Raw genomic sequence first — 18,851 nt, 5'->3', positions numbered from 1 at the left:
ACTGAAAAAACTTCTGGCCATCTCACCAACGCCTCCAAGTCAACCGTTGAAGAGAACACACCCTCTTTGCTAAGTGTAATGTCCAGTTACACTTCCCATTGGGACAGGAGTATAAGGGAACACATACCTCCATTTAACTTGTGCCTCTCATGAAACTACGAAATTAAATGATTTTGAATAAATTTGGTAATGTGACTGCCGCTCTTACATCCCAACACAACCCTACCACAGAGACATCTGGACCAAATGAGGCAACGTGGTAAAGCGAAGAGCACACAACGTTTGAAACTAACCTAAGCCCAGGTTCACTCATTGCTCTAAAACCTGACACAGGGAGGTTTAAATAACTCCTAGACTGCACTCCTCACCTGCAGTAGGCCTACACACACCTCAAAGGGTCGTTGTGAGGGTTAAAGAGAATGCACTTAAACGACCTACCCAACACAAAGCAGACTGCCAGTAAGACATGTGGTACGGTAATCTAGCTTGCTCAAAAGCATTCTCCAGCATGATGGCAGACGGCTTCTGCTACCGTCTCGTGGCAACTTCAATAAATCAGGACTAGTTTGAATAAAAGAATGGGATTTAACATTCAAAACATTCAAAGGTGGCAGCACCAACTTAAATGAAGTTTTGATCCATCTTTACACACACCTTTGAGTAAAACCGTGCGTTCCATCATGGACAAGGCACAAAAGGGAACAGGAGTCGTTTCAGAAGTATGATCTCTATAAACCCAGCTTTATAGCTCCAGTTTCGGTCAGAGAGGAAGGTGTACTTACAATATGACACTGTAATGACTATTCTCCTCGCAACAAATAATTGGGTAATCACTTAACGGATGTTGTTTAATGAAAATAGCAATAAAAAGCCAAACCTATGACTACGTAAGCCAACGTTTCCTTTCCTCGAGTTGTAAAAGTGTTCACTGAAACGCCGTGAACAAGAACAATAGCAAACTTCCAAGCCCTATACTGGTAAGTGCAAGAATGAGAACCGGTAGGGGGAAGGGAGTGAATTGGGACTGTACCTTTCTGTACAGTTCAAAAGAGGTTTCATTACCTATATGCCTTTTTAAAATAACTTTAAGGAGAGGGACAAAATTTAAAAAGCATTCTTAGCAACCTTAAGTACATTACAACAACGGTTTCAAATTACAAACGGGAAAACACGCAATGTTACATTTCTGATTGTACGGGATGATGGCTAGAACGAAGCACCTACAATGGGCCAGACACCGAATTAAAGGAATGATACCCATCTGGGCTCACGTCTTGGTCCTCCAGTTGGGCTCCCGCGTCAAGTCGTGGGACACGACAAGTTTGCTGCACTCCCGCGCCCCGTCAGGCCCTTCCAGAGGCGGCCCCTCCCCTGGCTTCCCCGGACTGGGGGGCTCGCACCGCCCGAGGCCAGCCGCGGGGTCCGCCCGGCGGCCCAGGAGGGGCCCGCGGTGAGGACTGGGGGACCGCGGTCGGGGCGGTTGCCCACGTGGGCGGCGGCCGCTCTCCAGCAGCCTTACGCTGACGTGTCCGAGGCGGCGGAACGAGCGCGCGCAGACGCCTACGGCTCCGCGTTTCCTCCGAGGCCGGGAGGGGCGCGGCACCCGAGGCCCGCTCGCACTCACCTGTACCCCGAGGTGCGCCAGCCGGGCCTCGAGCTCGGGCTCCAGGGCCAGGAGGAAGGAGGCGGCGCGGGACGAGGAGCCGCCGCCCGGGTGCACCAGGACCACCTCGGCCGTCACCTTGGCCAGATGGCTGCTGAGGTCCACCGTGCGCTTCACGTCCTCGTTGACCAGCAGCGGTGCCTCCGGGGAGGCGCTGCCCGGCGCCGGGGCCCAGGCCCCGAGCAGCAGAAGCAGTAGCAGGCGGGCGGCGGGCGCCTCCATGACCGGGACGAGCTGAGCCGCAGGCCGCGCGGAGCGCCGCCGCCGCCGCCGCCGCCCCGCCTCCGGCCACCGTGCAGCTGCTCATTGGGCCCGGGCTGGCGCCACAAGATGGCGGCGCCCACGGAGGAAGGACCCCGTCTCCAGGGCAACGGGAGGCCTGCGGGGCGCCCGACTGCACACGCCTTCACCTTTGCCAATCTCCTCTCCTGGGAGAACAATGGCTTTCTGCTCCAGAGAGCGACAGCAACCAAGACAGAAGCCACAGTGTCTTCTGCAAACGGAGAAACTAAACCCTAGGCGAAAGCTTAAGCAGAAACTGGCTAACTGCACGGTCCCAAAGTATCTCCCATAAAATATTTAGTAATTAGAAAAAGGAAAACAATAATAAGTTTATGGTGGAGAATCTTAGAAACCACCACCTTAACCAAGTGATCAAGATTAAGATCACCAATTATAAGACTTAGTGACAGCATGTACTCACTCCTTTGATACACCCAGAAGGACACCTCTCTTCTGTGGCATTGTCAATTGCTGAAAATGTACGTTATAACCTCAACGCAACCGTAAGAAACCTCAAACCAAAAATTCTTTGACTTTACCCTAGTGAGACCTATTTCAGACTTCTGTCCTCAGGAACTATAGAAATAATAAATTTGTATTGTTTTAAGCCACTAAGTTTGTGGTAATCTATTAGCAGCAGTAAGAAACTATTACAAAAGGCAATCTCTCTGAGGGCAGAAAGTTATCTAGATTGTTAATTCCAGGATCCCAGGGTGTCAATAAATATTGAATGAATACATACACTTTTCATTATAAATATTATTACCCCACGGGGCACCTGGGTGGCTCAGTTGGTTAAGTGTTCTACTCTTGATTTCTGCTCAGGTCATGATAAGTTTGAACCCCATGTTGGGCTCTGTGCTGATGGTGCAGAGCCTGCTTGGGATTCTCTCTCTCCCACTCTCTCTGCCCCTCCCCTGCTCGCTCTCTCACTCTCTCAAAATAAATAAATAAACTTAAGCATTTTTTAGTAAGTACTACCCCTGTTTTGTAGATTATTAAACTCAAGTATCAAAGCCAATAAATGCCAACTTGTTTGGAAACCAGGACTGTTTCTGAACTGGAGCTCTTTCCACTACCCCCACACCCTTGAATAAAATCCCAGATCTTCATTGACAAAAAGAAACATTAGGGATCCCAATCTAATTCTTATTTCACAGATTGAAATACAGTTCCAGAGAGGGTGGCTTATCCAAAGTCATACAGCTATCGAAGAGCAGACCTGACACTAGGAAGCCAATCTCCTAACTCTCCATCAAAAATGCCAGAATGGATAGCATTAACCGCAATACAGGGAAGTTGCTTTGGCAGAGTCTATTGCAAATCTAGGGCCATCCACCAGGTCCCAAATGAAAAAAACCAATTTGATTTTTTCCACCAAGTGACAGGGCAAAGATCCCTGAATTATCCTGGAGTTTCAGACGTTCCATTGTCCCTGGGTATCTTTTATCTTGGTCACAGTCTACTCCCTCACTCTCTCTCATTTCTCTTGCCAACACCAGTTAAGTGAGCTTAGAGCACTTGGGGCACCTCCTGCCCCACTCAAGTCTTCAGAGGCTGTAGCCCAACTAATGGCTCACTCATGTGGTTATTGGCAGGAGGTGTCAGAGACAGCGACCAAGACAGAAGCCAGAGTGTCTTCTGCAATGTGTTGATGCCAAATGAGCCAACCTTTTAGAATCTCTAAAATTAAGACAGAGGGTTTTCTTAGTTCCCAAGTTAGGGCAGCTGCCCAGGAAACACACTCTTCGCAGGGAAGACGATGTTCCAGAGAATGAACAGCTTTCACAGGGTTATATATTTTTTTACACCTTGTAAAAGATCAGAAGATTATAGATTCGCATAGACAAAAATCACAAGTTTTAACATCAAGAAATGCACTGAAAGCTATCTTGAGGACAAGATGGTTTTCCCTCAAGCTACTCATTTACAAAGTAGGTGCACAATGCCATGTATGTATGGCGGGCCATCAACTGGGCCTTGGTTTAAACAAAGTTTATGTCAGGCTGACACAGAAAGAAATCTAAAATGGCTTCCCTTTCAGTTTTCTCTCTTATCAAATGTAACCTCAGAAATGACATACCATCATTTCTGCCATATTCTATTGGTGATAGACCAAACCATAGTGCAGCGTAGGAAGGGATTATGCAAGGCCATGGTACCAGGAGGCAGACAGAGATAGTTGCGGACCATTTTGGAGGGAGGCAACCACAAAGGGTACCAGGTCAGTCGTCATCTTCTGTTCTTCTAGTCCTACTCCTAGGAGGCAACTGCTGCTCCCATTTCTTTGGTTTCCTTGCAAAGATAGTCACAGAGATAGTCACATGACCAGTACAGGTTGTGATCTCACAGTCTGTGGGTTCAAGCTCCGTATTGGGCTCTGGGCTGACAGTGCAGAGCTGGAGCCTGCTTCAGACTCTGTGTCTCCCTCCCTTTCTGTCCCTCGCCCACTTGCACTCTGTCTCTCTCTCAAAAATAAATTAAAAAAATTAAAATCATCTGAGAACAATTCATGAATTTTACACACACACACACACACACACACACACACACACAATTAATCCCTCTTACCTCTGTGTCCCCTACTAGGTAGTCTATATACCTGTCTTTCTTTACAGGCAAGGGGAACACCAAACTGTAATTCATCCTTTCCCATGATGTGCATGTGGTGTTGCAGATGCTCACTAAAAAGGTACAGAGAAGTGTTTCCATTCAGTCAAGTGAGTTTAAGAAATAACACTCTGGGGGCGCCTGGGTGGCTCAGTTGGTTGAGTGCCCGACTTCAGCTCGGGTCATGATCTCACAGTTCGTGGGTTCGAGCCCCACATCGAGCTCTGTGCTGACAGCTCAGAGCCCGGAGCCTGCTTCCGATTCTGTGTCTCCCTCTCTCTCTGCCCCTCCCCCACTCACACTCTGTCTCTCTCTCCTTCAAAAATAAAAATAAACATTTAAAAAAATTAAAAAAAAAAGAAATAACACTCTGCACATTAGCAAGATCAGGGAACCTTCCTTACTATTCCCTTATTTTGGAAAGACAGAACTACCCAGATATTACAGAAAACAAGGTCAAACACTGAGCCTATCAATTACCCATAGAAGAATGTTCAGGACAGTTCTTTTATTTAGATCCCAAATTCCTATTGTCATGTGTATTAGTCAAAACTCTTTTGGTGGCACGAGATAGAAACCCCACTCAAAATGGGCATAGTAGTATGCAGTGCAAACTGCTCTTAGAAAATTCCCAAACAACAATGGATTAAACAAAAAGAATGTTTATCCCTCATGTAATAATCCTATGGAGCCCAGGAACCCAGCTTCCTTCAATAAGATTACTCACCCATCCTTAACACATGGCTTCCATGTCATGAACCAAGATGGCTGCCTCTGCTTCCTCATAATGTCTATATTCTGCCTAATGGGAAGAGAGAAGGGGGAAGAAGAGAGCATGCTCCTTCCCTACAGAGCAAGAGTCTAAAAACTATGGCCTGTAGGCCAACCACCTGTTTCTGTAAATGAAGTTTGATTGGAACATAGTCACACCCATTCATTTACATATGATTTATGACCACTTTCACACTACAAAACAGAGTTGTGCAGTTGCAACAGAGACTGTGTGGCCCACAAGGCCTAAACCACTTACTCTCAGAGATCTTTACAAAAAATGATGCCCACTCCCATTCTATTATTACGCAAGAGGATCACACAAGGGAAAGCTGGGTGAAGGATGAGAGGGGCACACTAACAGCTGTGCAGACAGTCTGAGATCAGACCAGAACACTCTCTGCTACTCTTTCCAACTCTTCTACAAATCCAGAACTCAAATTAAAAAAAAAAAAAAAAAAAAAAATTTTTCAAAAGATGCCATTGAGTGAAACACAACCCTTAGAGTGGGAGATGGTCACTGGAACACATCTAACAGACAGAGGATTCATATCGAAAATATATACAAAAATACAAATTAATAAGACAAAGACAAGACAGTAGAAAAATAAGCAGAAGAATTGCTTATTTGACCAGGCACTTCCAAAAGAAGAATTACTCAAATGGACAATAAGGATGAAAGGCGGGGCGCTTGGGTGGCTCAGTGAGTTAAGTGTCTGACTTTGGTTCAGGTCATGATCTCTCGATTCATGAGTTTGAGCTCTGCATCAGGCTCTGCACTGGCAGCGCTGGGGATTCTCTCTCTCTCTCATTCTCACTCTCTGCCCCTCCCCCCACTTGCATGGCATGTGCACATGCCCTCTCTCTCAAAATAAATTTAAAAATAAACTAAAAAAAACAAAGGATGAAAGGCATACAGTATCATTAGTAATTAGGGAAATGTATATTAAAACCACAAGAAGATGCCACTATATACTCACCAACTGGCAAAACTTTTAGTCTCAGAATACCAGCTGCTGGTGGGCATGTGGATCAAGGGGAACTCTCATACCCTGCTCTAATTTGGTATAACCACTTAAGAAAACAGTTTGGCATCACCTACCAAAGATGTGCACACCCAAGGGCTAGCAATTCTACTTCCAGATATATATGCTAGAGAAATGTGAGCACATCTGCCCAGAGAGACAGACAAAAATTTTTATAGAGCTTTGTTTGCAGTGACCAAAAATTAAAAACATCTTACGTGGTCATCTGTCGAGAGGTGAAAAGTAAAGACTTTTGTAAATACTACATGGATAAGACAACATTAGCAGGAATGGCGAAGTGAGGACCTCCAAAACACCTCATAAATACACTGAGAACTGGGGGGAAATGGTCAAAATCAATATTTTGAACAGAGGAATGAGATGTCCCATCTTCTTGGAAACCAGAAGGACGTGTAGGGCTGCACACATGCCCAAAAAATACCTCAGAAGACTTAAGCTCTCACTTCTGGCTAGGTGAGGCTGTGTGGAAACAGTAAATGAAGGATAAGGTGGGGCTGTAAACTGCCTTCATGAGCATTGAAGTTGTGGCCAACATACACACATAGCCTCTCGGCAAAGCTTGGGAGATTTAATGGTTCCAGGCACTTAATGAAATCTCTGTTTAAGCATTAGCTGACCACTAAGCTAACTGATCAGAGACTTCACTGGCCACACATGACAAAAAACACAGATCTCCTTCATGAAAGTCGCTAAACAAACTGTTGCAACAACAACTAGAGATTATGACCTGAGCCAAAGTCGGACGCTCAACCGACTGAGCCACCCGGGCAACCCTAAAAACATTTTTTTTATTTAAATATGTTCAAAGAACTAAAGCAAAGTATGAGAACAATTGTCCAAGTAGGATAAATTCAAAGCAATCCATACCTAGACACATCATAATCAAGTGAACAAAAGGCAAACACAAAAAGAGAATCTTGAAAGTAGCAAGGCAGAGATGATTCACCACGCACAAGGAATCTTTCATAAGCTTAACAGATTTCCCATCAGAAATCATGGAGGCCAGAAAGCACTGGGATGCCCTCAAAAGGCTAAAAAGAAAAAATGCTGTAAACCAGGAATTTTTAGGAACAAAATATCCTTCAAAAAATGAAGAACAAGGGCGCCTGGGTGGCTCAGTCGGTTGAGCGGACGACTTCGGCTCAGGTCATGATCTCGCAGTCCGTGAGTTCGAGCCCCGCGTCGGGCTCTGGGCTGGCAGCTCAGAGCCTGGAGCCTGTTTCGGATTCTGTGTCTCCTTCTCTCTGACCCTCCCCCGTTCATGCTCTGTCTCTCTCTGTCTCAAAAATAAATAAACGTTAAAAAAAAATTTTTTTAATGAAAAAAATGAAGAACATGGGGCGCCTGGGTGGCTCAGTCATTTGAGTGTCCGACTTCAGCTCAGGTCATGATCTTGCAGCTTGTGAGTTCGAGCCCGTGTCGGGCTCTGTGCTGACAGCTCAGCTCGGGGCCTCAAGCCAGCCTCGGATTCTGTGTCTCCCTCTCTCTCAGCCCCTCCCCCACTCGTCTCTCTGTCTCTCTCTCTCTCAAAAATAAACATTAAAAAAATGTTTTTAAATGAAGAACATGGGTGAAGGGCTGACTTCCAGCATGACGTGAGGAGGCCATCTGACCTTTGGGGTAAAACTGGTGAAAGCTATAAAAACACAAACACTTACAGCCTCTGGAACACTTCTCAACTCATTTTATAAGGCCAGTGTTACCCTAACAACAAAACCAAAGACATCACAAGAGTCTATAAACCAATATATTTTATAAATATGTATGCAAGTGTTCTCAACAACATATTAGCAAACAAAATCAAGTAATGTATGAAAAGAATTATACATCATGATGAAATGGACTTCTCCCCAAGAATTTTCATTCTTTGGTTTAATATCCAAAAAAATCAATGAATGAAATACTGTAATAGAATAAAAATGAAAGAGAAACTAAGAGTTTTCTAGATGAACAAAAACTAAGAAAATCTGTCACTAACAGGAGTGCCTGGGTGGCTCAGTTGGTTAAGCATCCGGCTCTATATCTAGGCTCAGGTCATTGTCTCTTGGTCATGAGATTAAGCCCCATGTCAGGCTCTGAGCTAATGGCACTGAGTCTGCTTGGGGTTCTCTGTCTCCCTCTCTGTCTGCCCCTCCCCCCAAAAAAATCAACAAATTTTTTATTTATTTTTTTACATTTATTTATTTTTGAGAAACAGAGTGAGACAAAGCGTCAGCGGGGGAGGGGCAGAGAGAGAAGGAGACAGAATCTGAAGCAGGCTCCAGGCTCTGAGCAAGCGGTCAGCACAGAGCCTGATGTGGGGCTCGAACCCACAAACTGTGAGATCATGACCTGAGCCGAAGTCGGATGCTCAACCGACTGAGCCACCCAGGTGCCCCAATAATTTTTTTTTTTTTTAAGAAAATTTGTTGGGGCGCCTGGGTGGCGCAGTCGGTTAAGCGTCCGACTTCAGCCAGGTCACGATCTCGCGGTCTGTGAGTTCGAGCCCCGCATCAGGCTCTGGGCTGATGGCTCGGAGCCTGGAGCCTGTTTCCGATTCTGTGTCTCCCTCTCTCTCTGCCCCTCCCCCGTTCATGCTCTGTCTCTCTCTGTCCCAAAAATAAAAATAAAAAAAAATAAAAAAAACGTTGAAAAAAAGAAAATTTGTTACTAGCAGACATGCACTACAAGAAACGTTAAAGGGAATTTCTCAGGCTAAAATGAAATGACACTAGTCAGTAATTCAATTCCAAATGAAAAAGTAAAGAAACTTTTTATTTGTAGCTCTGCTCTTTCCTTCCTCTGATGTACTTTTTTTATTATTTGAGAGAGTGAGAGTGAGTGAGTGAGAGAGCGAGAGCGAGAGCGAGAGAGAGAGAGAGAGAGAGGCAGAGAAAATCCCAAGCAGGCTCCACACCCTGCATGGAGCCCGACATGGGGCTTGATCCCACGACCCTGGGATCTTGACCTGAGCCAAAATCAAGAATCACACACTTAACCACATGAGACACCCAGGTACCCCTTTTTCCTCTGACTTAAAAGACAACTGCATAAAGCAATAATTGTGCATATTATGTGGACAAAAGTGCAAAGGTCTGACGTTCCTGTTCGTTTTGGTTTGTGTTGTCCTGCATGAATGTTACTCATAAGTTTAAGAGGGACATTGTGGAATTTCAATCTCTTAGTCGTAGAAAAATAGGAAAAGGCTTCCCTATTTCTTCTACAACAAGACAATAACATATGTGCATTTGCACACCTGCACAAACAAATCTTGTGTCTTTCCCATGGACAGAAACAGCACCTTCTGTAGGTACTGGATTCTCACCCAGGATATCATGATGATGATGATGACAATGACGACGACGATGATATGATGATAAGGAAGAAAAATGTGACTCATACTTGCTCTTAATTAAGTATTAAATACATCCCTGTTGAGGCGCTAACTAATAAACCAATGTAGGAGCTGGTAACAGATGTGAAGTTATTTTTGCACTTCACAGAGTCCTGAAGACCTGGAATGTATCCAATTTCCAGAAACAGAAAGCTACCCTATTGGAATTGGACGTGGTCTAAGTGATGATTTGAGGCAGATAGAGCAGGTAATGATATCTAAAAATCCCTAAAATCACTGTTTATTTGTAACATCTTACTTGGGAAGTAGGTGCTGTGGATCTTGGAAGTGTGAATACCAAAGAGTTCCAGCTCTCCTCCTTCTTATGAAGAGCCTGACAAGTAGGAACCCTCCAAGAGAGTCAGGCTGCCAGACTCCTGAGACAAAGCCAGGACTGTCTCCCAGGTCCTGCCCAACCTCAGTCAACTTCCTGAATGACAGATCTGATAGCCGGGTGGTACAAGAACACCCTCACCATGGCAAACCATCACCAGCCACAGGCAAGGAACAAGGCTATGTGGGTTGGCTTCTTCACATGGGGCCTAGGGACCATGCTTCCCCGGAACGTCTCCATAACCACCTCTGGGTGCTTCATAAACCATCTGGGCATATAACCTTCAACGTGTTGCTGGCCTCGTTTAGCTTAGCAGGTATGTTCATTCGTCATCTAGTTCCCAGTTGGCCCCTCTGGACAGAAGCTTCCTCAACTCTCATCAGCAATGTCCTGACCCTATTTGCCACAATGCTCCTACCGTCCTTCACTACTTCAATTTCTCCCTGCTCAGGAAGATCTTTCAGTCTGTGAGTCCCGGGCAGCCAAGTAGCCATCCTGCTGTTTAAATACTCATTGCCATATTGGTGGAGGGGCACCTGGAAACCATGCCATTCTCCACTACCGCCATCCATGATCAAGGTCGTGCACTTGGACTCTTTCAGTGCCACTTTGCAGGACAGCCCATTCTCCTTGGTTGGCAACTACATGTTTCTTATCATAAGCCGCCAGTGCCTGATGATCATCTCCCTGCCCATGACCAGTGCCAACTCCACGGCATGGCAGCATCAGACAGTGCCTTCAGCTACATCTTCCTGGTCATACTGCTGCCCACCCTGTTTTTCTGGCCCTGTCCAGGCTAGAGTTCTGCCACGACCACAAGCATGTGGACCAATGCAGCAAGGTGGACCACACACAGGATGAGATACTCAGCCCTCAGCCCACGGCCTTCCTCCAACGACCCTCAGCTGGTTCTCAGAAATATCACAGGCCTGGCTCCATACATCTGCTTTGTCTCCCCTGGCACAGAAGATGTGTCCCCACTGGGTCCACCACGGTTAGGCCCAGTGTTGAGGGCACCAGAACTTGAGGAAATTACTTTATTCCTGTGTCCTATTTCTTGACTATCATCAACGTCTCTGACTGGTTGGGCCACAAATCCATGGCCGTGCTGGAGCTCAGTGCTGGCCTGAATCGCGTTCCTGCCGTGGATTTTGCTGTGTGCACTGTGATTAGAATGAAGCACACCTACTGGGGATCTTCCAGCACAGGGGGTAAAGGAGCAAAACGGGGAGTTTCTGGGAATGCAGGCAGCATTCTCTTTCTCAGCCGAGGCAGTGGTTACATAGGCGTTCACGTTACAATAATTTACTACATTGCACGTTAATGATTTATGTACTTTTTTATATGTGGCTCGCAGTCAGAAAACTTTTTTGCATTAAAAAAAAGGGTCTACATCCCTGAAGGCACACCATACCCATACAAGCCTCAGCTCTAACTATGCTTGATTATTTACTACTTGCAATAGATGGACACTTGTCTGTTTAAGCGGCAGTAGAAGAATGTTCTATTATTTGCAGCCAAATGCCATCATAATTATATGTGATAAATATAATCTTGGAGCTCATTCCGTAACAGCACCGCTTTGTTCTTTTTAAGAGCTGCACATAGATAGGTCATATAGATAGGTCACATTGTCACATAGATAGGTCATATGTTTTAAATCTAACCAATCCCCTAGTGATGAACAATTAGGTTGTTTCCAAGCTTTTGCTCTTCAAACAATGCTGGATTGTTATCTCTTTGTACACATGTCTGTGCACATAGGGCATACGCCTGTAAAATAATTTCCTTTATGGCCTTTATGTGGCTGATCAAAAGATTCGTGGAAAGAATTACTTCTGTATTAACAGACACTGCCAGTTTGGCTTCTATTGAGGCTGTAAAGATGCACATTCCCTCCACCAGTAGGTAGCGTTGCCAACACAGGGGTCGCCTTGAAAATCACATCAAATGGTAGGGTTGGACACCAAAACTCTCTCTCAAAACAATCTGGCTAGGTGGCTAGGACAGGGATTCCTATTACCCCAGTTTTATAGGTAAGTAAACGTTGCCAGAATAGAATAAAGGACCTATTTTTCCAACATCAACCTCCATTTCTGGGGCTGGATTAACACCTAAGAGTAACTACTAAACGTGTCATAGCAACTACCATCGTGACTTCTCATTCTGCAAGCTCGAAGCCATTTCTTCACCTCTGGTGCAGACAAGACAAAAAATGTTCTATTCTCTCTCATCCATTCCCTCTGGTGCAGTTCTCCCACCCTCTTCTCTTCCCTCTTCCATAAGCCTGTCCTTTGAATCCTCTGTCAAAACAAAGCTACAAGAACTATGGTGATTAGCCCGTTTCTTTACTGCCTTTTTAGCACATTACTCCAACAAGGTCCTGCTGCCAAAGAGTAGGTATAACAGTTAAGATCAGTCTCCCACCACAATCTGGCCATTGCTACTAGCTATTTCGCGAACTTGGTAATGCTGACAAATACCTACCTCATAGAGTTGTAGCGTAAATTAAGATACCAATGTGCCTGGCAACGGGGTTGCTGATGTTATGTCATTACTACCGTCAATGAGAAAGAAACTAGTATTAATTAGAAACCAGGCACTAAATCCGGACACTCAATCTTTGCAACAACCCCACGGATTACTTACGCCATTTATTTATTTATTTATTTATTTATTTATTTATTTTTTCAACGTTTTTTATTTATTTTTGGGACAGAGAGAGAGACAGATCATGAACGGGGGAGGGGCAGAGAGAGAGGGAGACACAGAATCGGAAACAGGCTCCAGGCTCCGAGCCATCAGCCCAGAGCCTGACGCGGGGCTCGAACTCACGGACCGCGAGATCGTGACCTGGCTGAAGTCGGACGCTTAACCGACTGCGCCACCCAGGCGCCCCTACTTATGCCATTTAAAGAAATGGGTGAGGGAAATGCCTAATCCCGTCTTTATCGGGGCTTGGCAGAGTGGCCAAGGGTGACGCGTGTTTCCGCCTCTGGAAATGGTACCAACACGCGCCTCACAGGGTCGTGGTGGATTAACACAACACGCAAGAACTCTAAATAAAGGGGATGTCCTCCCCGGATTTCCCCCGCCACGCTACGCCACGCTACGCCACGCCACGCCACGTCACGTCACGCCAATCACGTCACGCCTCGATCGCTCAGCGCGCAAGCTCAGATTCCAGCCCAGTCTCGCCCCTGCTCGGCGTTTACAGCGGGGCCTAGTGACGTCAAGGCCCCGCCCGACAAACCCGGAAGCAGAATCCCTAACAGGTCAAAGCTGGAGTCGCTGCTAGGGCACCGGCGCTAGAGGGCGCGAAAGTCGCCTAATGTTGGCTCGTCACGACAATGTTGGCCTTGTCATGTCGGAGGGCCGGTCCGGAAATGGAGGGGGTTGCCGTACAAGATGGCTGCTTCCTTTGTGGTTGTACGGAACGCTGAGAGTTATGACCCGTCTGTGAGAAACGCGGTAATCTTAGCGCAGTGATTGCGGCTCAGGCTTCTCGTGAAAGATGGCTGCGGCAGAGTTTTCAAGGAGTCTGTTTTGACGGGTAGGTGGCCCAAAGTCCAAGATGGCGGCTCCCACTGCGGGCGCGGAGACAGCCGGAAAAATGGGAGCGTGCGTGCGTGGGGCGGGGTGGGCGCCGGCTCCGCCCCCGCCGCAGGTGGAGCCCGGCGTGCACGCGGAGTCTTTGTGTGCCTTGTCTTTGTGTGCGGTGGGAGGGTGGGCGTCGCTTCCCGGGCTTCCGCGCCCAGGCTCCACCAGGGACTGATTTCCACCTTAATGGTACCCTGTTGTAGCACGTCAAGGTATTTTCCCTCCCCACAACTAAGGGAGGTGGGCGGGACGGGGATTCCTAATAACCTGCAACTGACTCATGTGGACAAGGAGACTTGCTTTTTCTTCTCTTGAGCCAAGAAAACCAGGTGAAATTAAATTTTCTCGGAGGAATAACTTACCATCGCTAAAAAGAGCAAAGGAGCAGTTTACATACTAACATGGAAGGAACTCCAAGAATCATTAAGTGAAAAAAAGCGAAGCACAGAAAAATGTATGTGGTCAGACCCCAAGGCGTCTTGTTTTTTTAAGACCCATTTGGATAGTCCTGGGGCACCTGGCAGGCTCCAACAGCGGAGCCTGACTACCTTGATCTCTGGGTTGTGAGGTGGTGTCCCACGTTGGGTGTAAACATTATTTAAAATAAAAAATTAAAAGACTCACATGGATAAAGATACAGAGGAGTTTATGAGGGAGAGCAGAATATGCCACCCCAAAATGTGTCTGCCTCTTTGGCATGTGAACTGGTTTGGGCTGAAGTCAATCCAGGCCCAGCCGATTCAAGAGAAACATTTCTCACTTAACTGCCTGAAAGCACTTAAATGGAGGGACCTGGCCCAGAAAGGGAGCTTTTACGAGGGTTAGCTTTTATCTGAAGGACTTTCCTGCATGGCAGGGCAAACATCTTTTGAATAGCCCTCCTTCCCTTTGAAGTTTCAAGCCCCTATCCCATTCTTTGGCTCAGAATGGCATATAAACCTCAATTGCCTGAGTACCTTTGGGATGCACCTTTTCATGGGGTTTCTGTGTGTACAAAATTAACTTTTTTCCCTGTTGATGTGTTTTACGTCAATTATTACACAAAGAACGTAGAAGGAAAAATTTTCTGCTCTGACACTTGCATGGGCATAAAATATCTCCACAGAGAAACTGGTAACAATAATTGCCTGGTCTAACAAAAGGAGCAGAAATGAAAAGGTGAGGATCAGGAGTAGAAGGAAAAATAACTTTTGTAAGTATTTAAATATATGTTTTAATCACACAAAGATCCTTTTAAGGTCATCATATCGTTAAAGGAGAATAGCCACACACCAAAAGCGCCACTTTTCAGCTTTAACCATGAATTTTTTTTTTAAGTTTGAGAGAGAGAGAGCGCCCGCGCGCGCGCGCGCGCGCGCGCGCGCACACACACACACACACACACACACACACACACACACACACACACACGGGAGCATGAGTGAGCGGGGGAGGGGGAGAGACTCAGGCTCTGCACTGACAGACTTGGGGGTGGGGGGCTTGAATTCACTAATGGTGAGATCATGACCTGAGCCCAAATCAAGAGTCGGGAGGTTTAACTGACTGAGCCACCCAGACGCCCCTTTAACTGTGAATTTAATAAAGATCCATGAGATTCAATGTGTAAGTATAAAATTTTCAAAGTCAGTACTACAGTACTTGCTGCGAAGGATCTATTCTATGTGCAAGTGACAACCTGAGCCCTTTTGAAAACTAGATATATTTGTGGGGGTGGTGTTTGTTGCTTTGTTTGGGGTGGGTTGTTTGGAGGTTTTCCGTATTGTCTGTTTGATTTTTTTTTTAAATGTTTATTAATTTTTGAGAGACAGAGGGAGACAGCATGAGTGGGGGAGGGGCAGAGAGAGAGGGAGACGCAGAATCCAAAGCGGGTTCCAGGCTCTGGGCTGTCAGCACAGAGCCTGACGCAGGGCTCGAACTCACGAGCCTTGAGATCAGGACCTGAGCCAAAGTAAGATGCCTAACCGGCTAAGCCACCTAGGGGCCCCTTGTCTGTTTGATTTTTGAGGGGAGGAAGAGAAACAGGAAGTTCGGTCTGGCAAATGGAAGACCTATTTGTTGAATGAATGAATGAATTGAATCCCTTTCTACTATAAGCACACGTATTCTCAATGGCATCTTCTGGTGTATCTTCCTGTTTTTAGGGTTAGTATCATGGAAAAAACTGGCAGCATTGAACTAGCTACAACCAAGAGTTCCGCCTTAAAATCATCTGATAACTTGTTTCCAGTGCTCAAAAAAATAAAGTAGTAACAGTTTCAGAGTTGGCATTGATCTTGGGCATCACATATTTCAGTGTGAAAGAAGTGTCAATCCTCTGTCCTGATGATAATTGACCATTACTGAGCAGTGTGCCAGGCACTGGACAAGTGGGCACTCCTACACATAATACTTTTACTGAATGTATTAAATATGGTAATGCAATGTTTCACCAAATTCCTAACCTTTGCTAAATGTTTAATAAATATTAGCAATTACTATTTTGTGGCAACCCTGAGATGATTACAGTACATTTTTCCCTCTGAGACCTTATGGGCTTTAAAAATATCCTAGTTGCTCTAGGGATATTATTATTATTATTACTATTATTATTATTTTAGAGGCTACATGGTAGAAGGGAAAGAATTTAGCTCCTTTTTGTGCATCCTTGAGTAAGTTACTTAACTCTGGGACTTCGGTCTCCTCACAAATAAGACAAGAACCACAAAACACTTGCATAGAGTCACTGTGAAAATAATAGGAACAACATGTAAGGGACTTTGTGCAGGGCATACAGTAGCACTCAGTAAGTGATCTGTAATTCTATATTTCAACCTCACAGTTAAAGAACTAATATTGCACTCAGAGGCAGGAGAACTTCTCTGGTCAAGGGACAGGAGCAGGTGCCACAGGGAGCTACAAGGCGCAGTTAGAGGGAGGACAGGTCCACTGTCCATAAGCTTCCCGCCTCCATTGGGAAAATTGCAAGGTCTCCACACCAGGCAGATTTGGTCCCCAGGCCGTTTGCAAAGATGCCTCCTTGCCAACAGACAGCTGCACTATACCAGCTCACAGTCACCTCTTTGGAGCATTTACAAGCCCTCTAAGAGTCATTAGCCACTGTTTTTGAGGCTCATTCCTCATACGTTGGTATTTCATATGAACTGACTACTGCATATGTTTTAATTTTTTTTTTTGAGTTTTTAATTGTGGAAAACTATACATAAAATTTACCATCTTAACTGTTTTGTAAGGGTACAGTTCAGAGCAAGAATGAGTACAACAGCAGTGAAGGATGGTGGTCTCACAGTTGGCTGGATCCTTTTCACAAGGTTGACAACATCACACTCCAGCACCCTATTAATGCTTAGGGTACTAGCTACTCAGGGTTTGAAAGATATCAGTCATTGAGTCCAACTTCCCAGTGCTCTGGACATCTTAGCCACCACATGAGTATCCCGTTTTTGCCTGCATTGCTCAAGGAGCAGGATGGTCTCTAACTCAGAGGGCCTGTTCCATTTTCGGAGAGCTCTGGCTATGGCAGGGTATTCATTCATTTGGAGCCAAATCTGATCCCTTGCCCTATTCCTCAGATGCACACAATGTGTTTGTGCCCAGTTTACAACCAGCACTGAGGGATTTTAAAGTATCCACCCTGAGGGCACCTGGGTGGTTCAGTCCATTAAGCATCTGACTTGGGCTCAGGGCATAATCTCATGGTTTATGAGTTCGAGCCCCGCATCAGCCTCTGTGCTGACAGCTCAGAGCCTGGAGCCTGCTTTAGATTCTGTGTCTCCCTCTCTCTCTGCCCCTCTTCCCCTCCTGCTGTGCTCTGTCTTTCTTTCTCTCTGTCTCTCAAAAAAAAATAAACATTGGGGCGCCTGGGTGGCTCAGTCGGTTGGGCGCCCAACTTCGGCTCAGGTCATGACCTCGCAGTCCGTGAGTTTGAGCCCCGCATTGGGCTCTGGGCTGACAGCTCAGAGCCTGGAGCCTGTTTCAGATTCTGTGTTTCCCTCTCTCTGACCCCCCCTGCTCATGCTGTGTCTCTCTCTGTCTCAAAAATAAATAAATGTTAAAAAAATAAATAAATAAAAATTTAAAAACCAAAAAAAATAAATAAACATTAAATAAATTTTTTAATAAAAAAATAATTACAAATACTAGGAGGGCATACTCACAGTACTTTTTTTTTTCTGAATTTACATCCAAGTTAATTAACATATAGTCTAATAATGATTTCAGGAATAGAATTTATCAATTCATTGTTTACGTATAACACCCAGTGCTCATCCCAACAAGTGTCCTTAATGCCCTTTGCCCATCCCCCCACCGCAAACCCCTCAGTTTGTTCTCTGTATTTAAAAGTCTCTTATGGTTTGTCCCTCTTCCCGTTTTTTTTTTTGTTTTGTTTTGTTTTTTTTACTTTCACTTCCCTTCCTTTATGTTCATCTGTTTTGTATCTTAAATTCCATGTATGAGTGAGGTCATATATTTGTCTTTTCTCTGACTAATTTCACTTAGCATAATACCCTCTAGTTCCATCCACGTAGTTGCAAAGGGCAAGATTTCATTCTTTTTGGTTGCCGAGTAATACTCCATTTTATTTATATACCACATCTTCTTTATCCATTCATCCGTCGATGGACTTTTGGGCTCTTTCCATACTTTGGCTGTTGTTGATAGTGCTGCTATAAACATTGGGGTCCATGTGCCCCTTCAAAACAGCATACCTGTATCTCTTGGGTAAATACCTAGTAGTGCAATTGCTGGGTGATACAGATCGATTCCTTGATTTCTCTGTTTTTTCTTTTTTGAGGAAACTCCATACTGTTTTCCAGAGTGGCTGCACCAGTTTGCATTCCCACCAGCAGTGCAAGAGAGATCCTCTTTCTCCGCATCCTCACCAACATCTGTTGTTGCCTGAGTTGTTAATGTTAGCCATTCTGACAGGGGTGAGATGGTCTCTCATTGTGGTTTTGATTTGTATTTCCCTGATGATGAGTGATGTTGAGCATTTTTTCATGTTTTGGTTGGCCATCTGGATGTCTTCTTTGGAGAAGTGTCTATTCCTGTCTTTTGCCCATTTCTTCATTGGATTGTTTGTTTTTTGGGTGTTGAGTTTGATAAGTTCTTTATAGATTTTGGATACTAACCCTTTATCTGATATGTCGTTTGTAAATATCTTCCCCCATTCTG

The 18,851-nt window shown here is 45.3% G+C and overlaps 1 protein-coding gene across 1 annotated transcript in view; it reads right to left on the bottom strand.

Moving 5' to 3' along the window:
* Window positions 1-1,946, bottom strand: part of RPN1 (ribophorin I) — a 30,559-nt gene extending 28,613 nt beyond the window's left edge. The window contains exon 1 of the mRNA XM_019430995.2: window positions 1,625-1,946. Within this exon, the coding sequence (XP_019286540.2) occupies window positions 1,625-1,885 (261 nt within the window). The 5' untranslated portion in view covers window positions 1,886-1,946. The remainder of the gene's footprint in view (window positions 1-1,624) is intronic.
* Between the last annotated feature and the right edge of the window lie 16,905 nt (window positions 1,947-18,851).

This window comes from Panthera pardus, unplaced genomic scaffold, assembly GCF_024362965.1.
Source record: "Panthera pardus isolate Hobbes unplaced genomic scaffold, ASM2436296v1 HiC_scaffold_8, whole genome shotgun sequence".
NCBI classification, from domain to species: Eukaryota; Metazoa; Chordata; class Mammalia; order Carnivora; family Felidae; genus Panthera; species Panthera pardus.
Note: the sequence above shows the minus strand (reverse complement) of the source record. Positions and strands in the feature narration are given on the sequence as shown.